Raw genomic sequence first — 25,311 nt, forward strand, 5'->3', positions numbered from 1 at the left:
GCCTGACTAATAAACGTTAGATTGAATACTTTATTAATCATTAACTAACTCGTTCTGAATGATCTTTAAAAAAAAACAATAACTGGTTGGTAAATAATGCAATACTTAATTTAGTAATGAAAAATAAATCATTACCAAAGTATGAAAATACAATTATTAAGCACATTATAAATGTGTTTATAAGTCAGGAGTGGAGCATTTGTAGCTTCAGTTATAAACTGCTTACTAATGTTTATTAATGTAATGCTTAACAGATAATGAATTCACTACACTGAAAAAGTGTTGCATGCAAAACTGTTGCAAACAATTGATTTGTGTTGAATTTAAACAAACAAATTAAATTGAGCAATGTTCAACTTAATTTGTTTGTTTAAATTCATCCCAAATAAATTGTTTACAACCACTTAACGTAAAAAAAAAAAATGAGTAAATCCAAGGAATCATCTTTGAATCATTTTTTTCAGTGTAGTTGCTAATGCTTAATAATGGTGTGTAGTTATTGTAAAGTGTTACTATTTAACAATATAAATACAGAAGCAGTCAGTTTGCCTGTTTTTTTATTTTGCAAATAACTTTGTTAAAATAAAACCCATATAACTGTAGAGCCCTGACACTTCCTAAATGTGTGGATATATTGTACATTCTAACGTTGTTATTATTTTAGGATTACAAAACACTTGAATGACTATAACTGTCAAATTGGCTGCATTCATTTCAGAGTACGCTACTTTTCTGTGTACCATTGAATATGCATGCCTCAACGCAAGTCTTTCTGATAGTAAAAACATAACTTTACTTCAGACAAGGCCTTTAAACTTTCATAAACAAATTTCACGGTTCACGGTGATGAAAAAACTTTGCCCTCCTGTTTGCTGGACAAAGTTAGGTGGAGGCAGTCTAATAACTTGTACACAATTATAGATTAAATTACAAATACATCATATTTTTAGAGTAATGTCTTTAGAGTAAAGACTTCACGAAATATGACAACAGACATTCAAACTTAATTCTAAAATCTCAATAGAAGCTTCGAATGTAAATATGACATGACAAAAAACTATTCAGTGCAATCTTATATGAACAATCAGAATGACTATGCTAAGGCCGTTCTAGTAGTTACAGAATTGAATAAATGTCAAAGTAACTATGTGTACACTCAGACCTAATGGATCTAAAAACCAAATCAGCTTTGTGTGCAGTGTGAACAAAGAATAAAAGACAAACCGTTAGTAGCAAAAGCCAATGAATCTTTTGACGTTTAGAATTTTTTATGAAAGGTTTAGTCAAAAATGAAGTTTGAATGAGTTGAGAGAAAGTCCAGTGTGCAATCTGATAATGTGGGCGATTAAGCCAATAACACCAGCAGAGCACAGTCTGAGCAGACAGATTGGACTATTCACACCCACACATACACACTCTCCCTCTCTCACATACACTCACACACACACAGCCTGTCAGTGTATACTGTAATTATTCTCAATGCAGCCAAATCACTGTGCTACATGACACACTACTAGAATTTTTGCACTGTTATAATCTACAATCTAACCGTTAGCTCTAACTGTTCTATCTACATCTACAATCTAATGTATTGTATTGTATTGTATTCTATTGTTTTGTATTCTATTTTTGAGACTCAACAGACTTAAAGTATTATCTTTTTATTTATTTTTTGGTATTACTATTACTACTTTTATTATTGGTATTACTTTTAAAAACTAATAGACATTTAATTTGTATTCCATATACATCTTTATTCTGTTTTTCTATTTATTCTGTTCTATGTAGGGATGCTTATTTTGGTTAATTTTGCCAATCGACAACTACCGCTCATTAACTGAATATTAAAGGTTAACTGGTCAGATTAAATTAATTAAATAATTATTTAATTGAAAAAAATGATGTGTCTATTTTGTGACTGACACATTAAACATTGCATTTTAAAATACTGATTTATTTTATCATTGAAATATAACAACAGAACAATAACAGAATGTCAAAAGAAATTAGTCCAAGGCACTCGAAATATGTGGAAAATTTAAAAAGCCTTTATTCACATGGCTTAATCTTAAAAGAAACCTACGCGTTTCGGCAGAGATCTGCCTTTATCAGGGTAAACAGTGATCAGGTGCGTTTAGAGTCTCTTTTGAGTACTAAGGTCACATGACTCATTCAAACATCTCTACGATACTCAAATAATTTAACCGACATAGTCAACGATCATGATTAATTCAGCATAGATTGAGGGTGACTTTAAACCATGCACAGATATACAAAAAATGCTTAAACATGGCATGTACATACATACTTCCGAACACATTTACATGTGCACATACACATATATACACACATACACGTATAAAAACATGTACACATGGGAAACAGAATGTCTTCACGCATCTGCAGTGTTTCCAAAAGCATAGAAAAACAGAATAAACTAAATAAAAAGAATGAAATAAACAGGCCTGCCCTAGATATCTTTCACTTAAATGTTACATTTAGATTACAAAACAAAAACACTGACTGAAACCGGCATAGGCTGTTTTTTTCCCATCATATGTATTTTTCTTCTGTCAAATAAAAATAGCAGGCTACCTTAAATCCATCGCTCCATGCAAAATAGGCCTATGCATTTAATTAATGCTCCGCTCTAATTCTTATATCACAAGCCTCTGTCAACATTTTTAATATAAATCATTAAAGATTATGTCTTGAGCATCTGGTTTTACCTGCGCTGGTGTGATGAAAGACAATGACGAGGCTCATACTGTTTGTTGACTTTTTGTAAAGTATAGGCTACTATAGCATATAACAATTTTGTTGTTTACATATCATATTGCATTCATTTGCATACATGTTAATAAGCTGTAAAATGAAAGCCTCAGTTTGGTGAGCCGATCACACCAAACACGCTTTTCCGTTTCAAAAACGCAAGGCGCACCACACCGCTGCTTTTTTATATTACTAGGAAACGACTGAATCAGCTGGGTATTGTGCACGAGTATTGCTGTCGATTTTGTTATAATTGTAATATTTAATAATATTGTGATATTCAAGATTTGTAACGTCATAAAGCCCTTGTTAACTCCATCTTTAAAAGTTCTCTGTAGTTGTCTTAACAACACAAACACTGATGTCACCTCAAGGGGAACCCCACCTCTGCTTTCATTTGATTGAAGAATGAAAAAGCGCAAAAATGCGAGGCGTGCAGGCTACATGAGCAGCACGCAAAAAACATTTGCAAACCATTCAAAAGATGCCCCTCTCAATGCAAAAAGCGTGTTAGCTGTGATCGGCCCCTTATGCAGCCAAACTTTAAAAATATATTTAAAAAATTTTTTTGTCACTTAACTGTTACTATTAATCGGTTAAAACCCACCATTTCGGTTAGCGGTTTATTGGTTATTTTGAGCCTCCCTAGTTCTGTTCTATAAACACAAACCTGTTTGGAGACTGCAGGTGGAAATTAGCATTTTACCTATGATTGAAATGTAATTTCTTCTTTATTTTTGTACAAAAGACATAAACTAAACTACACTTCTATTTTATTGCATAACATTCACTGTACTCTTCAAAAACGGTCATTTTATCAAATATTTCAGAGTTTTGTTTTGAAATGTTAAACTGAATTATAGCTTGAACTGAAAATTTAATTAAAATTGAAATGGTCTATCCAATTATTCTATACCCATCCTATGTAAATGTTCTATTAATGTTAATATTGTGTTTGACTTTTTTTCTGTTTTAAATGTTTCCCAAATGATGTTTAACAGAGCAAGGACATTTTCAGTGTGTCTGATAATTTGTTTTCTTCTGGAGAAAGTCTTATTTGTTTTATTTAGGCTAGAATAAAAGCTTTTAATAAAAAAAAAAACATTTTAAGGACAAAATTATTATCCCCTTTAAGCTATATAAAACTATTGTGTTTAGAAATGTACTGAAAAAAATCTTCTCTCTGTTTGGAGATTGGAGAAATTGGAGAAAAAAAAATAAACAGGGGGGTTAATAATTCAGTGGGGCTAATAATTCTGACGTCAACTGTGTATAAAATTATTCTATTCTATTCTCTAGCTTTTAATAATTTAGTAGATCAGTTAAAACATACTTTTCTATTCTATTCAGTTCTGTTCTGTTCTATTCTATTCTGTTCTATTCTAAATAAACAATTTCAATCTTTTTAAAAAATAATGTTATGTTTTATAAATATTGTGAATAATGTCCACTGAATTGAAGCATTAGTATTTTTTGCATAGTGAACTGCAACTAGATTTCTTTCTAATATTTTGAAATTGTAGACATATTTTATATTGTTTTATTTGTTTATTCATTAATTTCATTTACACAAAAAATCTAATATTTCTCTTAAAAAAAAAAGCAAATCTCATCTATTTTATTCTATAGAGCTTCAGTTCCTTTAATTTATTTAAATTTGACTTTTTTTTCTCATACTAAACCATAAACCATGGATCACATTCCAGATAAACAGAATTAGCAGTGGTTGTGTGATACTCACAGCAGTGGCGATGACAGGCCGCACCTCAGAGAGGAAGCCCCGCCGTGGGCTGGAGGGTGTGCTGCGAGACAGGAAACTAGGTTTGACAGACAGGAGCTCTACCTTTTCCCCCTCAGTCATCTGCAGAGGCCGGATGAGCTCCGAGATCTTACTCATCGAATCCTCATTACCTTCATAACACACACACACATATACACAAAGGTGACAGATTACTTGCGTATAACCACATCCTCCTCTTTCCATCATCATCACCGCTGGCTCATCAGAGCAAACTTCAGAAGAGTTTCCTTCAAGCTTTAGATACTGTATAACAGGGGAGGCAAACTCGGTCATGGAGGGTCCTGCATAGTTTTGCTCCAAACCTAATCAAACACACCTGCCTGTGGCTTTCTAGTAATCTTGAAGACACTGATTAGGGTATTCAGGTGTGTTTGATTAGTATTGGAGCAAAACTCTGCAGGGACACCAGCCCTCCAGGATCAAGTTTGCCCATGCCTGCTGTATAATGTGAGGAAGGTAGAGGACGAATATGGTAACCTGAAGATAAACAATCGTGAAGTGAACTATAATCAATCGATATCTTGAATATATGATTGAATATACAGTGCATTCCCAGTGTTGGGTTGCAGATGTAAGTGCATCCGCTGAATAAAACATGTGCTGGATAAGTTGGCAGTTCATTCCACTGTGGTGACCCCTGATTATTAAAGGGATTAAGCCAAAAAGAAAATGAATGAATATACAGTGCAAAAATAATTTGGACGCAAACAACATACTATATTTAATTTCAAAAGTCGCTGATTCGAGCCTCGGCTGGGTCAGTTGGCGTTTCTGTGTGGAGTTTGCATGTTCTCCCCGCGTTCGCGTGGGTTTCCTCCGGGTGCTTCGGTTTCCCCCACAGTCCAAAGACATGCAGTACAGGTGAATTGGGAAGGCTATTTGTCCACAGTGTATGTGTGAATGAGTGTGTATGGATGTTTCCCAGAGATGGGTTGCAGCTGGAAAGGCATCCGCTGCGTAAAACATATGCTGCATAAGTTGGCGATTCATTCCGCTGTGGTGACTCTAGATTAATAAAGAGACTAAGCCGAAAAGAAAGAAGAAAAGCAAGTTTGGGGTCAGAGGTCTTTTTTTCTTAATTAGATACAGCTTAAAAATATTTTTGCACTATTTATATTATAATTACAAATGTAATTTGATCTCAGTTTCAGTCTTCATTCAACTGTATGTATATGGTTGTAGGGAAAAAAATAGTTCTCCTGTTTTCATTTTACTTCTGTTAGAAAAAAAGATTATTATTATAAATTCAATACTTTTCTAGTTAACATAATTAACATATTTAAGCCATTAAACCAAACTCTAGTATCTTGAAAATAACGTAACAAAAGCATTAAAACTTCAAATAGGGCAGCACAATGGAGCTGTGGGTAGCACGATCGCAGGTTTGAGCCTCGGCTGGGTCAGTTGGCGTTTCTGTGTGGAGTTTGCATATTCTCCCTGTGTTCGCGTGGGTTTTCTCTTTCAGTCCAAAGACATGAGGTAAGGGTGAATTGGGTAGGCTAAATTGTCCGTAGTGTATGAGTGTGAATGAGTGTGCATGGATGTTTCCCAGTGACGGGAAAACATATGCTGGATAAGTTGGTGGTTCATTACGCTGTGGCGACCCCAGATTAATAAAGGGACTAAGCCGAAAGCAAAATGAATGAATGATTGACACTTGAAAAAAAAAAAAAAATCTATACACAAAAGAAATCTATAAAATAAAACACAAAATGTTTTTAAGCTAAGTAACTTTTAGCTATAGAATTATAAAGATTATAGCCACACTGACATACTATATTTAAAAAAGGGCACCTATTTTACCCCTTTTTAAGTCTTTTGTGTCTCCAGAATGTGTCTAAAGTTTCAGCTCAAAACACCCATCAGATTATTTATTACACCTTTCAGAATATTGGAATTTTCTACTCTTAACACTTTGTAGCTGCTTTTGTTGCCTGTGCCTTTAATGCTAGTTCTCCTCGCCCACTGTTCCCACATGCCTGTCAGAGTGTGCCTCAATCTCCGGCTCAGCTGCGTCAGATAAACAGCACAGTGACAGACATGAAGGAAGCAGATCTCACTGAACTTTTGTGAGAAATACTATAGTAAGAACTGTCCCAATGATTATTTGATGTATTTGTTGTGGAGTTGCAATGATGAGTCACACACAATGTCGTTAGAAAGTTCACGCACACACACAGCGGACACACACACACAGCGCGCATATTTAACTTTGCACTGTTTTTGCATGTGACAGGGTAAACATTAATATCCACTCCTGTAAGGATATCCGTTATGTTAATATACAAAATAAACCTGATTTAATGTCCACAAACCAGGATTAAAGCATCATCTATTAGTATTGTACTGACATGCAGCTGTGGTGATAAATTAAAGACGGTAAAATCGCTGTAATTCATTAACATGCCCTGTTTTAAAAAACATTTTAAACTTGTAAACTTAGTCTTGCTCACATTTGATGATGATTAATGATCACAGAGAGCTGAACAGATATTTTAATCCCAGTTGCTTTGCACACATCCTGTCTTGTGGATATGATAATACATGCTACTACGGAGACATGTTAATACACGGCTGTCAATCAATTTGGTGGGCGGGGAAACCGTGCTCCTACGTCATATTGCGGTCGGCCTCAAAATGGGAGGGATTTGGATTCTTTTAATGTCAGGAAACAAAACAAAAGAGACATATTTTTTTTATATCACTCCACTATGATTGTAGACACACTATACCTACACACAGCTCTGTCCAAACAGCTTACAAAAGATGACTGTCATCATAGGTGCCCTTTAAATTACAAGTCGAAATGTATTTTAAGAAAAATGGCCATGAAAATGAAAAATCTAAGTTGGTGTCTAAATGTTTCGGGGTCCATGTATTTAATTTACTATACACCTATAAATTAATTATAATACAATAAATCAAATAATAGTCCAATGTCTAATATGACTTTCACCCTCATAATGAAAACAAACCATATTATGTCACTTATAGATCAGGTAGATATTGAAGGACGTGTGAGCAGAAGATGTGTAGTGTACCTTTCCCTGAAGGGGCAGTGAGGCCGTTGAGGAGTTGGGAGAGGGTAAGGGGTTTGGTGGGTGAGCCGGGCGAATCACCCCCTGTCAACTGACTGCTGCTCAGGATGTCCAACTTCCCAGCCTGCAGCCTGAACTTCTCCAGCTCTTTTGAAAGCAGGTTAAACTGCTCACTCTGCGTCCGGCATTTTTCCTCCAGTTCTCTCACTTTAGCCTGGAAAGGAAATAAAAGAAATAGAGAGAGAGAGAGAGAGAAAGAGGGAGAGAGAGAGAGAAAAAGAGAAGTAGAAAAGAATAAGACTTGCATGAAAAACACACATAATTGCATGACATTTAAAATTTGGTTAACAGGTGCTATTAACATCTAAGCTTCACACTGATAATGAAAGCCTGTTTTCGCCACAGGATGAAAAAAAAATATTGTGATTTTTCTTTTATTTCAAAAGTTTGACTTTCTGAGTAAAATAAATCAGAATTGGTATATTTTAACTTAAAACTCCAATACATAAAACTTTCAAATAATAATAAAAATCTGTATATTTATAAAAATCAATAGTTTTTTGAATTATAAGTTAAAATAGTGAGATACAAAATTGGTCTTTGAGTTTACAGAATAACTAACGAATTCTAAGACACAAAGTCAGTTTATGAACTTTAAATTCATGCCTCACTAGTTCTTGTTTATTCTAAGGACAGTGACTTTTTTGTAATTGCAAGTCAGCAATACAACTGTAAGAAATTTCATTACAATTCTTACAGCATTTCTCAACAACATAATCAAGATTCCAGCAACAAGCAGTTTGGCTCTCCACACCAGACACAACAAGACAGAAACATTTAAATACCAGCCCTTCAGAAGTGCAAGATAGTGAACTACACTCCCAAATAAAATGGTGAGGTTTATAATCGAATTATTACATATTAAACCTCTTTTAACATTAATAAAAGTGCATGCTGAGTGACTGATCTCAGGCCAATAAATTTCATGTGACATGACATGTAAACTAGAGGTCCCAAATTCCTGCGAGGTTTTATTCTACACCTGACCGCACCTGCTGAATATTCAGCCTTTGTTCACCCGCTTAGAATAATTTTCTACCCGACCCAACCCAACCCGACCGTTCCTGCTAAATTTAGATCTGGTTTCCAAAATCTCACATTTAAGTTTGGTACTACCAAATGAGTGTCACGGATTGGCCAGGCTCTTCCACCAGCATCACGCAAAGATCACCATCACCTGAGTATTAACCACACACAGCTGCACCCAATCACTTATAGTCACTATATAAGCACACACCTCACTTCACTCAGTGTCCGGTCTCGTTCCTACGAAGCGGACTCTGAGTGAACACCTCCTGGTAATCACTTACACTCGATATCAGTATATTGTACTTATCTGCTCTCTGTCTCTCCTAGTTTGTCCAGTGTTCCCGGTGTCCTGTCTGCCTTGTGTTTGTCATCAGTCTGTCTTCCCCGCAAGCCCTCTGGTGTGTGCATTCGGTCTCCCTCAGTATCAGTCATCCAGCCTGCCACCAAGGATCATCCGCACAACCGGACTCCACTCACTTCTCCTCCGTTCTCCTGATGTGCTCATGTGTTACAAATAAACATTGTTAATAATTCACTCACCTTCCTTGTCCGTCTGCTTCCCATAACAGAAGACCGGACCACTACAATCAACAGCATGAGCACTCACGATCCCATTCAAGAGTTGGTGGACTCATTGAAGAGAGTTTTATTACCATCTACTCCACTTCCCGAAGCACCACCAGCACCGAGCACTTCTTCACCGTCCACCCACTCATCCAGTCCCATGGCTCGACCAGCGCCCTACTCTGGCGGGGCGGAGGAGTGCAATGGATTTCTTTTGCAATGTTCTCTCATATTCACCATGCAACCTGAGTTATATCCCACAGATCGGTCCAAAATCGCATTCATCATCTCCCTTCTCTCTGGATCGGCTCTTCGGTGGGCAGAAACCATTTGGCAACAGTCTGGGCCGTTAACCAGCTCCATTCAAGCCTTCACCAAGTACTTTAAGGAGGTTTTTGGTCGCGCAGATGCAGAAGTAGCAGCTGGAGAACAGTTATACCATCTCAAACAGGGAGCCATGTCCACTCAGGATTATGCGCTCCGGTTCCGTACTCTGGCTGCTGCTAGCGGATGGAATGAGCGATCTCTCCTCACCACCTACCGGCTCGGACTGGAGCCCAGCCTCCGACTACAGCTAGCAGCCCTCGACGATACCTTGGGGTTGGAGAAATTCATCCAACTATCCCTCCGCTGTTCCGATCGTCTGAGGGTGTACCAGCACGATCTTCCACCTGTTCCCCAAGCACTCCTCCGTTCGCCAGAGCCAGCAGTCCCTCCAGAACCTGAACCAATGATCGTGGAATCTGGTAGACTCACCATCACTGAGCGACAGAGGAGGCTGACCCGGGGTCTATGTATGTACTGTGGTGCCGAAGGACATGTCAGGCTGGACTGTCCCATTCGTCCAGCACGTCCCTTGGTGAGTGTATTCAGTTCCCCCATTGAAAAAATGCATCCTCTCACCACCAATGTCCAGTTAACTAACTCTTCTGTATCTGTTTCAGTCACGGCCCTCATCGACTCCGGGTCAGCTGGAAATTTCATCTCGTACGCCCTCTGTCGCCAGCTCCATCTTAACACCGAAGCCTCGACGCACGTCTACCAGATCCAACCCATAACCAACGCAATCCGTTCCCAGGCACGTATCCATCGCAAATGTGAACCTATCTATCTCCAAGTGGGATTGCTCCACAAGGAGGAGATCCAATTTCTGGTTCTGGAGGGTGCATCCATGGACATCATTCTAGGGCGCCCGTGGCTGGTGAAGCACGATCCCATCCTCTCTTGGGGCACAGGAGAAATAAAGAAATGGGGTGAAGACTGCAAAACCAGATGTTTTCCCGACCTACCTGTTCAACTTCAGAAACCACTTACCATCTATGTCACGTCTGTCGAAAGTCCAGTCAATAAACAATCCATTCAAATTCCGAAGATCTACTCCACATATGAAGACGTTTTTTGCCCCAAGAGAGCTTCCCAGCTACCTCCACATCGGCCATGGGACTGCGCCATAGACCTGCTGCCAGACGCTCCTATGCCCAAAGGTAGGATCTACCCGTTGTCCCTTCCGGAAACTAAGGCCATGGAGGAGTATATTCAGGAAGCACTGAGTCAGGGGTATATCCGCCAGTCCACGTCACCCGCTGCCTCAAGCTTTTTCTTTGTGGCCAAGAAGGATGGAGGGCTGCGTCCTTGCATCGATTACCGAGTTCTGAATCAAGGAACAGTTAAGTTCCGGTATCCCCTTCCTCTCGTCCCTGCGGCCCTGGAACAACTCCGATCCGCCAAGATTTTCACGAAGTTGGACCTCCGCAGCGCCTACAATCTGGTCAGAATACGTGAGGGGGACGAGTGGAAGACTGCGTTTGTGACCCCTACAGGGCACTACGAATACCTGGTCATGCCCTATGGTCTGGTCAACGCCCCCTCCGTATTCCAGAACTTCATTCACGAAGTCCTCCGGGAGTTCCTCCATATCTCCGTCATAGTCTACATTGATGACATCCTGATTTACTCCCGGAGTGAGGCCGAACACCGCCACCACGTTGCGGAGGTCCTACAAACCCTCAGAGACCATCAATTGTACCTCAAGGCTGAAAAATGCTCCTTCCACCTACCATCTGTTCAGTTCTTGGGGTACATTATTGATCAGAAAGGGGTTCGCATGGACGAGGGGAAGGTCACTGCCGTTGTCTCCTGGCCACAACCAACAACTATTAAAGAACTCCAACGATTTCTAGGGTTTGCCAATTTCTATAGACGATTCATCCACAACTACAGTCTCATTACCGCTCCGCTGACCAACCTACTCAAAAATCACCCCAAGAAACTCTCCTGGCCTCCCGAAGCCGATGCAGCCTTCCAAACCCTCAAACAATCATTCACTCAAGCTCCACTCCTGACTCACCCAGATCCTGAAATCCCGTTCGTGGTCGAGGTAGATGCCTCGACAACTGGAGTTGGAGCCATCCTGTCACAGCATCAAGGTACACCAGCATTACTCCATCCATGCGCCTATTTCTCAAGGAAGCTCAGCCCGGCGGAGAGAAACTATGACATCGGAAATCGGGAGCTATTAGCTATCAAGCTTGCCCTGGAAGAATGGCGACACTGGCTGGAGGGAGCTAAACATCCTTTCCAGGTGATTACAGACCATAAGAATCTCCAGTACCTCAAAGAAGCCAAAAGACTCTGTCCTCGTCAGGCCCGATGGTCCCTGTTCTTCTCCCGATTCCAATTCTCAATATCTTACCGACCTGGGTCAAAGAACATCAGAGCGGACGCACTTTCCCGTATTTATGATCAGCCGGATATCATGGAGACCCCAGCCAGAATCCTCCCAGAACAGATCACGGTCTGTCCCATCACCTGGTCCGCTCCTACAGTCGTCGCCACTCCCGAATCCAGGACTCCGCCGGGCTGTCCCCCCAATCGTCGCTTCATTCCTGAAAACCAACGGGTAGATCTGATCCATTCCACCCATACATCTTTGGGCACAGGACATCCCGGGACCAACAACACCCTCTCGCTGCTATCCCAACGCTTTTGGTGGCCGCACATGGCGAGGGATGTGAGGAGATACGTTCAAGGCTGTAGAGAGTGCGCTATGTCGAAGAGTCCTCGCCATCTACCTGCAGGTAAACTCCATCCCTTGCCCATCCCAAACCGCCCCTGGTCACACCTAGGAGTTGACTTCATGACAGATCTCCCATCATCTGAAGGTAATACCTGCATTTTAGTCATTGTCGATCGATTTTCCAAATTCTGCCGTCTGATTCCCTTGAAGGGTCTGCCCACAGCCCTGGAAACCGCCGAAACCCTATTCAACCATGTCTTCCGATGCTTTGGATTACCTGAGGACATAGTCTCGGACAGAGGACCCCAGTTCATCTCCAGACTATGGAAAGCCTTCTTCAGACTCCTAGGTGTGACCGTCAGCCTCTCGTCTGGCTATCATCCACAGACCAACGGCCAGACAGAGAGGAAAATCCAAGAAGTGGGGCGGTTCCTCAGAACATTCTGTCACGGTCATCAAAACTCCTGGAGCCAGTTTCTGGGCTGGGCGGAATACGCCCAGAATTCCCTGCGGCAACCTACCACCGGACTTACGCCATTCCAGTGTATTCTGGGCTTCCAACCTCCACTCTGTCCCTGGGATGGCGAACCTTCTGATGTCCCCGCAGTGGATTACTGGTTCCGGGAGAGCGAGAGGGTCTGGGACGATGCTCATCACCATCTCCAGAGGGCAGTTCGCAGAGCCAAGGAGGTCTCCGACAAGAGGAGGATCCCAGGTCCAAGCTATGCGCCGGGGCAGAAAGTTTGGCTCTCCACCAGAGACATCCGCTTGCGACTGCCCTCCCGAAAACTTAGTCCCAGATTTGTTGGTCCCTTCACCATCCTGGAGCAGGTCAACCCCGTCACATTTAAGTTACAGTTACCACCACAATATAGGATCCACCCCACATTCCATGTTTCACTCCTCAAACCCTTTCACGACCCTCTGATTCCTTCCACAGAGCCTGGCCATGAAGAGGAACCTCCTCCCCCCCTGATGTCGGAAGTCGGATCCATTTATAAGATCAAGGACCTTCTACGGTCCCGACGTCATGGTGGTCAGCTGGAATATCTTGTCGACTGGGAGGGATACGGTCCGGAGGAGAGATCTTGGGTCCCCAGATCAGATATATTAGATCCTGCACTTATGGAAGAGTTCCACTCCAATCACCCCGAGTTTCCAGCACCTCGTGGACGTGGTAGACCACCACGGCGTCGGAGGTATAGGCCCTCAGGAGCGGGCCCTGGGGAGGGGGGTAATGTCACGGATTGGCCAGGCTCTTCCACCAGCATCACGCAAAGATCACCATCACCTGAGTATTAACCACACACAGCTGCACCCAATCACTTATAGTCACTATATAAGCACACACCTCACTTCACTCAGTGTCCGGTCTCGTTCCTACGAAGCGGACTCTGAGTGAACACCTCCTGGTAATCACTTACACTCGATATCAGTATATTGTACTTATCTGCTCTCTGTCTCTCCTAGTTTGTCCAGTGTTCCCGGTGTCCTGTCTGCCTTGTGTTTGTCATCAGTCTGTCTTCCCCGCAAGCCCTCTGGTGTGTGCATTCGGTCTCCCTCAGTATCAGTCATCCAGCCTGCCACCAAGGATCATCCGCACAACCGGACTCCACTCACTTCTCCTCCGTTCTCCTGATGTGCTCATGTGTTACAAATAAACATTGTTAATAATTCACTCACCTTCCTTGTCCGTCTGCTTCCCATAACAATGAGAGAGATGAGAGATAAAACTGTAGGTTGTGCAAGGATTGTAGGCTAAGTGTCAGTTTTGTTTGCTCCTTTGTGATGAGACATGAGTGCGACCTTAAACCTGAGGTTTCAGTCTTGTGACTGCTAAAAGGTAAAACTCTGAGGTATCATCACATAGTGCAAAGGGTCATTTTTTTACATTTGCGTCTATGATGCATGAAAAAGACTCTCATACACCAGACTTGCCTGACTGTTTACTAATGCAAGCTGAAGGACAGCACATGTTCACTTTGCTCTCCTGTGTTGGTAAAGCCAGCTCTGAGGACCGTTATGCAGAGGATGCACACACAGATTGTGCAAATAAAATGCACATGAAGAAAGCGCTAGTCATGCGTTCAATATGAGTAACAGTCATGAGCACTGGCTGTACCAGTGTTCAATAAGAATGAGGAAATCACAGATATGCTGTTCTGAAATAACGTCAGGACTCTGGAACGCTATATTGTTAGCCCGTCTGCTCCTGTTTAAATTACAGCAGTGTTACCGAAAACTATTGCGTTTTATTTGGAAATTTATTCCCGCACCGCAAGAAATCTGGTGCGGTCCCGGGGCTGATGCAGACCTCTAATGCAAACTCAAATTGGTAGCATTTAACGCTGAAAAAAACACACAATCAGCACCTGAGGTGATCATTGTCATAGTAGTTTATGTGGTTGTTCAGCCGCAACTAAATACATGCAATATATACAATCTTCTAAAATAGAAGTTTTAATAACAAATAATAATAGAAATAATAGTTAGGACACAGTGTTAGAGTAATTCTCTGTTTATATCACACAATTCTGACCTTTTTTTAAAAGAACTTTTTTGTTTCTTGAAATTCAGAATTTATAGCAATTCTACCCATTTCCTTCAAATCTATCTTTTTTTTCATAGAATTGCAAGAAATCAAAGAAATTGATTCTGTATAGATGTTGAGATTTTCAAATTGCATCGCTATTCTCTCTTAAAATGATTCTCAAACTAGTTTTTAACAGCAGATGATGCTGTGTGCTTTCCGAATGGCTGCACTCTGCTTGCATCCAATTCCTTACAAATACCACAGAAACTAAAAGGTTCATTAAACAAGGTTAGGAAAGATTCAAGTGAATTACAAGAGTGGTCATAGTGAGCGTGTTTAGATTAATAAAATAAAAATGGCAACTTTTTTGTTAGCATTTGAACGTATGGTTGAAAACTAGTCTACAGCGCCAGCTGCTGTTACAAACTAAGCTTAGAATCAATTCAAGAGAGAATATTGATGCAGTTTGATAGTCTCAGAATCAATTTCTCAAAGTTTTCACCAGAGCTCTGACTACAAGATACAATGTGTTTGAAATTCTGTGCAGAAAAGTCTGAATTGGGAGATATAGATTTATAATAGCAAGAAAAAAAATCTGATCTATAGCATAAAACAGTTACCTTTTTTATTCTTAATCCCATGGCAGAAACAAGCTTCCATATTGACTAACCGATAAACGCTAACAAATGAAGCCATCTCTACCAACTTTGAATGCGTTAAGCAACCAACAAACAATACTACAAAAACAACGGCCTACATCTAAAAGGAGGTTTTTCCTACCAAAAATCTCATTGTGTTCTTAGTGCGAAGGACACTTCTCAGCTTCAACAGAATCAAACAAAGACAGCAGTCAATCTATGTTAGCTGTTATTGTACAACAAATCCCGTTTTTGCTCATGAAGTTAGTGATGGAAAGTAATATCACATGGAGGAGGGTACCAAACATGCTAAAGTAACAATAAAAGCTTTTATGCTTGATGATTGGATGGAACTCACATGAATAGTACACAGTAGAGGATCATGTGAGTTTGCATTTTAACATGGAACTTGCTATGTTTACGATGTGTCTTGTATGCCATGTTTATGCACATTTAGATCACACAATTGACTGAATAGGGCTTTTTGGGTGAGGAAATTAAAGAGGGGTGGTGAAGGGAAGACATGTCACGTTCTGCAATCCGTCAGTCATGTTTACTTTGTCTGATCTGATCTGCAAACGCACATATCCATGAGGCGCTAACAGGACTCATGCATCGCAACACAGAAGGAGCAGAAGGTCAGGCAGTGAATGAGAAATCTTCACCACTGAGTACAAACAGACGACAGAATTTTTTTGCGTTTTCATTTTAACATGCCCTCGACTACAAGCTGCCCTCAACTTCATTTATTCCCATGTTTAAGCTTCTGCATGATGAAACAACATGATGGTTTCAATTAATTAGGGTAAAATAAAAAAATATACATTTAGAGTTGAATACATTTTTATTCATTAGTTTATAGATTGCAGAATATGTTCACAGACTACTTTGTTTTTGGATGGAAACAATGACGTAATTTTTAATTTACATAAACAAACTGAAGAAAAAAAATCATGTCATAAATGTTTAAATGGTTTACAATAAAATAATTACACTCAGTTAAATCCAAATAATAAAAAAAATACATAAAAATGTATTATCAAAATTAATTTAATACAATTTAAATGCAATTATTTTTATCCCATTAATATTGATGTTTTCAATTAATAAATATATATATATATATATATATATATATATATATATTTATATATATATATATATATATATATATATATATATATATATATATATATATATATATATATATATATATATATATATATATATGTATATATATCTGCACCAAAATAAAAATAATGAGCCATTAATGACCAAATATAACTTATTCATAATAATAATAAAAAAATTCTTATATAATATATACATGTTTTATATATATATAGACTCACACATATATATGAACACATATACACCTATAATTATTAGTTTGGCTTTGCAGACAAGTAAGATGTAACCTGTTCATATACTTTCAACATTAATGAAACGCATAACTTCAGTCAGGTATGTTTAAAATGGCTATGAAAAAGAGAGGCTCAATGGGCTCAATAATTTGATCTATGGCGATATAGATCAAAAGTATTGATCAATCATGGACATGAACGGTACAGTTTTGACAGGACAGCTAAGAACGAGGTGACAGGAGTCACACAGGGAGGAGAGGAACAACTTTGAGGATAAGTAACTCGAAAATACCTGCATGCTGTCCAAGTGATTCTGTATATGCAAAAAAAAAAAAAGACCAGTAACATAGTGACAAGAGATGCAAGAAACCAAACAAATCACAGTTGCACACATGAGCATTTCTTCAGAAGTTACAGAGAGTCGACATGAATAGTTTCCCCCCAGTTTCCCTAAATTGCCAACTAATGGCAGCAATGAATGAAAAGAACAAAGCAGAACATGGTAAATAAATCATAAATGCATGTTCGTTTAAAAAATTCAATAATGAAGCTGGTTGTCAAAGACATTTATTAAAACATTTATTTAAAGCTGCAGCCTTTTATCACCATCTGTTTGAAAGCTGAAATTGCAGTTATTTGCAATATGATTGAAGACGAATCTTGAATTTTCACAGATCACGGATCACACTCTACGTTTTGTCAATTTAGCCCAAGTAAGAATTTTTTTATAAGTCAACACATACATACATTAGTATTTTTATAAATGGAAAAAATAAATAATAGTTCTGTCCAAATGAAAATGCACCATTAAGAGCAGGTCAAATCAGGTGGCAATATAACATTAAGAATAAAGCAATCTTGGCCAATCAATAGCTTGCAAAAGGAGAAAGCGGTGCATAATCTTTGGTTACACAAAAGAGGAAAAGACTCGCAAGCCAACTTGATACTGTGTTTGCATCTAGATGAATGCACAAACTGTGTAGAAAAAGCAGGATTTTTTAAAGATTTGTGTTGACAGGGCCTAAGTAACATGTGTGCCATTTTTGTCCTGACCAACTAAGAGACTGCAATCAACATAGGCGGAGCGTGTGTAAGGCTGGGGAAGGCTTAGCCTCCCCATGGCCAGAGACCACAGAGATAGCAGCAAAGAAAAAAAAAGCGTTGAAAACATATAACGGGTGTAAGGTGTAATATGAATGTAATTTAATGTTGATGATTAACACAACACTTTAGCTATTGTAAGTTTGTCGACCAAATTTAAAGTCTCCCTCCGCACAAAAATGGAACTGTCCAACCCCGTACATTGAACTGATGAGCGCTGTTTATTACTGGAGTTCGCAGCTGCTCTGAAAACCAAACCATGGTTTGCTGGCCAGCGGACTATTCTGATTTGCTGGTCAAGGACATAAGTAATAAAACGACAAATGAGTATTACGAGAAGGGTATAATAATATATTACACTGGTTTAACTTGTTTTCAGCATTGAATGAAATTGGTAGTTTCATTGTAGCGTAGTCTAGCCTATAGTGGAGTAATCTTGTTTAGGCAATCGTTTGGAGTTTTACATTTTGAAGGTCAAATATTTATAGCTGAATTACAAGTTCGGTTTTCGATTGGCCTCGTTAAAAATAGAGAATGATTTCGTATTCTCAGGGCCGGCGCGTACAGAGGCGACCTAGGCAGCCGCCTAGGGTGGAAGAAGAGTGAGGGCTGCGTCCTCTCTAATATTAATTGTTATTATTATGATTATTATTGGTAATAGTAAAAAAAACAACAAGGAGTAATAATTTCATTTGAAACTGCATACAGTAAGTAATAAATAAATATTTAATAAACAAGTATTTAACAATTTTTTAAATATTTAATAAATGCCGTCTTGATGAACAGAATAATTTTAATTAGATTGTTAAATAAAAGTAATAATAATAAAAAATAAATAAACTGACCCCAAACTTTTGACCGGTATTGTAGATCAGTGGGTTAGTTTAATAAAATAATTTAATGTGCGTGTTAAAACCTCTTCTTGGTCGGTGGCAAATCTTTTTAAATGCATTAAAGGGCAGTGCAGCCTTACCCTGGAGTTTGTTCACCCTCCGCCTATGAGAATCAATCATTTAAACTAACCATGGTGATTAAAAATGCGTTCGTGAATTGATTCAATAAGTTAAAATGTACTCTTATATTTACATAGTAGTAATGTGGCTTAGGTAATGTTTTACCTTTAGGTTAAAATGTTTTTATATGCTTATTTATTACAAAAAAAACCTATACAGATTCTCCAAGAATTAAAAGTTCAGCTTTGACTATATTTAAAATAGCCATGGATATTAATGAGCTCTGCTATGATGCTTCGCAGCTCATATCAGTGACTGCTCTCTCTTTCAAACTAACAGACAGAATGTAATTTACTCTAAAATAAATATGTGCATAATAATTATACTCAATTCATCCAAAAATATTTGAACAAATCAAGCAAATACCTTTTTGTATCTTTTCAAATTTGAAGTGGTGTATACTTGACAAATAGAACTGACAGATGTATTTAGCGTTGTATTTTCAATTTTTAATGTACATGAAAACGTACATGAAAACAGGCAGGAATTAATATCAACCTCTGCACAAACAGATGTTTGTTGGTGACACTCAAGAAAAATCACAGTAAGAACAGAGTGATATGACATGATGCATATAAATGCATTAAACAGCAGTATATTCTGCATTTACATGTGCTGTTCACATCAGCAAATTTTCACAATATAAAGTATTTAAACAGACTTCATGCCTGTTCTCTGGCACTGAATAAATTTATAATCCGTATATCCAGCATTTTGTGTTCTGATGCGCTATGAACGAATGTCTGGCTGAGAAGACACATTATCTTTTAAAACTCTGAACAGTTTTCTCTGAGTGTACATGTACCAGTGACTCCATTCAGCATTTGTTTGCATTGGTTAGCAATGTAAAGAAAATTATTTAAAGTAGTTTAAATAATTTATATAATTTATAATTACACGTTTACCATTGTGAACCAGGTCAAAATATTTAAACACAGACTGGTTATGTACTTGCTAAAAATATATATATTTAGACTGCAGCTTTAATAAATTAGTTTGAATAACTTAAAACGTCATAAAAAGGTGTAGGCAAGGACGTGACTCATATAGTAGCCAGATTTTTGGCTAATATGATAACTGATTTGATGACGCAAGTGGAATGTGCTGTATTTTCAGCTAAGATATGATTTAAAAAGCATGCAAATGTGCACACTCACACAAATATGCACAAGCACTGATGAGTAAACATGGTTGCTCACCTCTAACAGATGGACGGCACCTTCATGCTCCTTCTTAGCCTCAACCTGAGCCTGTAAAGCACACAAAAATAAGACATGACGTTGTTAATGTCACCGGAGTGCTCTTAATGAAAGTCATGTCCAAAAATATTCCTACACGTTCCCAAATCTGTCTACCGGCAGATCGGCTCATCTTCTGCAAGCTGCTCCAGATCTCTCAGATCCGCTGCAGTTGTCAGATCTCTCCGAGAGTTTTCATCGGCATTTACAGTTGATCCAAATTCATTGTTTGACAATTGTGAACAGTACAGTCATGTGCTTTTAAAGATTTCTAGTAGCGTTATCAAAGAGTTACTAGTTTTTTATTTTTATATTTTAAGTTTTTTATTTGAGTTATATTAATTTTAGGTTTAAATTAAAATGGGACAAAACTATTTAGCACCTTCCTGAAATACAGCATGTTCAATTTAATGTTCATTTAACATTTTAATTATATCTATCATGTAATATTAGCAATCACAGCAGTGGGTGTTTACTTGGAAATGAGCGAAATGGCTCCCAAAGAAATTAGTGTTTGTTCAAATTATTTTCAGTAAATGAGGATGCTAAATGATTACTATTTTATCTATTAAAAAATATACATAAAAACCCTAACCTAACCCTATATTTATATATATATATATATATATATATATATATATATATATATATATATATATATATATATATATATATATATATATATATATATGTATATATATATATATATATATATATATATATATATATATATATATATATATATATATATATATATATATACATACCCCTGGTCAACCCGTCAACCCCTGGGGTATGAATAAATCCGGGCTTGACTGTATATATATATATATATATATACAGTCAAGCCCGGATTTATTCATACCTCAGGGGTTGACTTTATATTAATATTATTATTAATACATAGTTATTTTGGAAACTAACTAACTACAGAATAATAATATATACAGTTAAGCCCAAAATAATTTATACCCCAGTCTAAATAATTTCGGGCTTGATTGTATATATAATTATTATTATTATATAGTTAGTTTGCAAACTAACCTCAACAAATATTATACAAATATCTGTATTTGCATTTCATGAACATTTTAACATTGATTTGCAAAAAAAAAAAGAATTTTGATTAGTTTAATGAAAATTTGTGAAAAGAAGAGTCTGGTTGAACAAGCTTTAGGTATGGCGGACTGTAGGGTCATCGATTGTATTTCTGTGCAGCTGTGGAGAACAGGATTTAGTTCTCCATGAACATAGGAACATCTGTTTAAACGCCCTGACACGAGAAAACCTTTCAGAGACATGCATGCAGACAAACTCTTTTGATGAGGGCCATTGTGTATATCATTTCCTCAGTGTTTATTCTGCTCTGTAATCACAGCGCTCTATTCAATAAAGACAGACAATAACTCAAACGATTCATCTCGCGTTCCGCAGAAAATGTCAGATCTGATCACCTGCTCTGCCGTTTCATTAGAGAGTCATTTACTCTGAACGGTGACACAGCAGCACTTTTGTCTTCATGAAAATGAGAGGAATATTTCAGAGAGTTGTCAAACTGCAGAAACACTTTTGCATTAAACATCTCTCTTCATTAGGAGACATTTGACAACTCGATTTTATTAGTGTTTCTTCAACTTCAGGTTTTTTTTGTCACAGGGTTCATTAAAAAAAAAACTCCATTTTGTTTCATTATATCAAGATTTTTTAAATGATCTTGGAACAGTTTAACATATGCATCATATTGTTTTCAAAACCTTTTATACTGTACACAAACCTGGTAGTGCTTTATATTACAGGTAAAATGGTTTTATGAACCATTTTAAGATCAATATTATTAGCCCCTTTAAGCTATTTTTTTATGACAGTCTACAGAACAAACCATCGTTATACAATAACTTGTCTAATTACCCTAACCTGCCTAGTTAACCTAATTAACCTAGTTAAGCCTTTAAATGTCACTTTAAGCTCTATAGAAGAGTCTTAAAAAATATCTAGTCAAATATTATTTACTGTCATCATGGCAAAGATAAAAGAAATCAGTTATTAAATATGAGTTATTAAAACTGTTTAGTAATGTGTTGAAAAAAATCTTCTCTCCGTTAAACAGAAATTGGGGGGAAAAAAAAACAGGGGGACGAATAATTCAGGGGGGCTAAAAATTCTGACTTCAACTGTATTTAAAATAATACAGAGTGAGACCAGCTGCACTTTGTATAACATTTTATACAAATTAATCCTCTTTTTTACGTTCCTTCAAACCTCTAGAGTTGACCCATTTGTCAGCAATATGTTTACTTACTTAATAAAACTTAATAAAACTTAATAAAACTTTAAGTATTCAAATATTTAAAAAATTATTTTTATGTTTATATTTCTTTATTAAAAATAATAATGAAGAAAAGTTAAACTATACAAACATATGAACAAGTTGAACAAGTTTTAAAGTAATGGCACCACATTTCATACAAACCAAACAGCGTCAATAATTTTGTCAATTATTTCTTGAGCATGTGCAATAATCTTTTTACAAGTATTGAAAGCTTCTTTAGTTGCCAATTACAGAATCAGCTTCCAGAAATGATCAAATGTGCTCCAACATTAGGCACGCTCAAATCAAGACTAAAAACACATCTGTTTAGCTGTGCCTGCACTGTGCTACGTCTGACAGATCGCACTATTATGTCTTTCTTTTCTTTTTCATTTTTTTAAACCTGTTTTAAGACATTTTAATCTGCTTTTAATCACATTTTTTTTATTTGTTGTTTTTTATTTTCTTATACTTGTTTCTTTTATTCTTGTTTATGTAAAGCACTTTGGATTACCACTGTCTATTAAATGTGCTATATAATTAAACTTGCCTTGCCTAATTAAAAATAGAATTATTCTACAAGATACAAGATTGTACAAGATATATAACAAAAAATAAAATTTCTCTGCTCCTCTGAGTTGATTTATTTCAAGTATATTGTAAGTAACTGTGATTAAATTACCATAATTAATAGTAATTAAAAAACAGTCTTTGGACTATGGGGGAAACCGGATCATCTGGAGGAAACCCATGCAGACACAGAGAGAACATGCAAATTCCAAACAGGAAGGGCTCCTGGTCCAGCCAGGACTCAAATCAGCTACCTTCTTGCTGTGAGGCAACCATGCTAGCCACTTAGCCACTGTGCTGGCCTTATTAAAGGAACACTCTCATTTTACAAGTAACCTAACGGTTGAATTGGATTTCAGCACATGGATTATTGAATCCATTCAGCCCATCTGTGGGTCTAGTTGAGTAGGGTCTGTCTGTGGAGTATCTTGTAGTATGTTAAGGAGTAACTTGAAGTCACAGGGACCCACGTCAACACTATGTTGTCAGTAAGATGGCAATGTACATCAGCTATTAACGTCTACACCTACTCCACGCCTAAACCCAACCACCACAGATATTAACGTTTACACCTACTCCACACCTAAAACCAACCATCATCGCTATTAATGTCTACACCTTGCCCAAACCGAGCACAACCATCATAGTTATTAATTTCCACATTTACCCCAACTCTTAACCCAACTGTCACAGTTATTAACATCTAAACCTCACCCAAACCGAAACCCAACCATCATAGTTATTAATGTCTACACTTACTCCACTCTTAATCCAACTATCATCATTATTAATATCTACACTTTTCCCAAACCAAAACCCAACCATCACAGTTATTGACTTCTACAGCTTCTCCATCCCTAAACCCAACCATCAGTTTTAACGTCCAGCCGTAAGTTGCGGAGGCTTTCATACTTGACGGGCTCGCCATTGTACTGTTATTTGCTACCACAGGGCGCAAAGCTGAGTAGGCTTACTGTCACGACAAAAACGGATGAAGAAGTCAGCGGGTTGCATGGTGAAGTTGTTAAACAAATGAATATAATCATATATCAAATGAATTGGTTGTGGAGAAATTTAAAGAAAACTCTTCATTTGGTGAAAATGTCCTCTGTTAAGTATTAACGCTGTGATATCTCGCATGGTTCAATGGGATCTTGATAACTGCAAGTTAAACCTCTTCAATTTACTACAAGTTACGCCCCTCATGTTATGCCCCTGTCTTGCAGTACACAGACAGATACACTTGGTCTAGTGGGAGCACTTTTAGCTTAGCATAAATCATTAAATCAGCCGAGAACATTATCATCACCCTTATAAATAAATAAAAAAATGCTTTTGATACAGGGCTGCAGCAAGCACAATGATATCACCTAAGGCCTGAAAAAATCCCCAAGCTAAGTAACTAGGTAGCAGCACTGTGCAATATCATTGCACCTGCTGCAGCCATGGTACAGCAGCAAAGTTATTTGATTATTACTCCAGAATGAGAGTATAGTTGTTCTAATAAGTATCTTTGTCAAACGTATGGAGTTTGGTACCTATACGTGGCTTTGAAATGATCCAGTGTCTACCTGTGTTTGAACAGCAATCAAGAGTGGTGAAGCGATGACCTTCACGGCCAATCAGTCATTTCTATTGAGCACTTATTTTAGAGGGGCTGTAGACCCCCTATATTTCTACTCAGCCTCCTTAAAACTTTTGCGATTAGCTCATAAACTGTACAGTAAATTATCGTCTCTGTCCCCTTTAAATTTGATAAGAATTTGGCTCCTCCCGGTCTTTTGTTTTTCATTTGATCCGCAAACCACTGTGGACAGCGAGAGATTGAGGTGTGTGTTTATTGATAAATTGTTTGCAGTTCTTTGATATAAATAAGCTTGTATTACCTATATCCCAATGTCACAGAGGAACAGTTGAGTTTTCTCCTTATCAGCATAGCTGTTTCCTCCAGTGAAAAAAATGTAACTCTTTAAAGAAAATGTCGCTATTTTTATTTCAAAATGAACTACCAATATTAAACACTTTACAGATTGTGTGGCATTAACTATACCATAGAGTCTTGCTCAGAAAGGATTAAACACAGTGACAGAAATAACTTAGAGAATGTACTCCTTTTAACTGTCACCGAGTCCCTGACTGAGATAGAAACATCAAGTGTTCTCCAGTATTAAAAAATAGTTATTATTTATTATTATCATTCAGATTGTGAAATATGTGAATTAGTCTGTAAGTTTAAAAATATATATTAAAATGTGTGTCATTTAAT

At 37.7% G+C, this 25,311-nt stretch overlaps 1 protein-coding gene across 7 annotated transcripts in view; it reads right to left on the reverse strand.

The window, feature by feature from the left end:
* The window catches only part of rimbp2b (RIMS binding protein 2b), a 205,094-nt gene that overhangs the window by 52,347 nt on the left and 127,436 nt on the right, over window positions 1-25,311 (reverse strand). For all 7 annotated transcript variants that reach the window (XM_056463339.1, XM_056463337.1, XM_056463338.1 and 4 more), the window contains 4 exons: window positions 20,129-20,179; window positions 17,108-17,128; window positions 7,615-7,825; window positions 4,514-4,683 (listed from right to left, as the gene is read on the reverse strand). In XM_056463339.1, coding sequence (XP_056319314.1) covers window positions 4,514-4,683; window positions 7,615-7,825; window positions 17,108-17,128; window positions 20,129-20,179 — 453 coding nt within the window. The remainder of the gene's footprint in view (window positions 1-4,513; window positions 4,684-7,614; window positions 7,826-17,107; window positions 17,129-20,128; window positions 20,180-25,311) is intronic.

Source organism: Danio aesculapii, chromosome 8 (genome assembly GCF_903798145.1).
Source record: "Danio aesculapii chromosome 8, fDanAes4.1, whole genome shotgun sequence".
NCBI classification, from domain to species: Eukaryota; Metazoa; Chordata; class Actinopteri; order Cypriniformes; family Danionidae; genus Danio; species Danio aesculapii.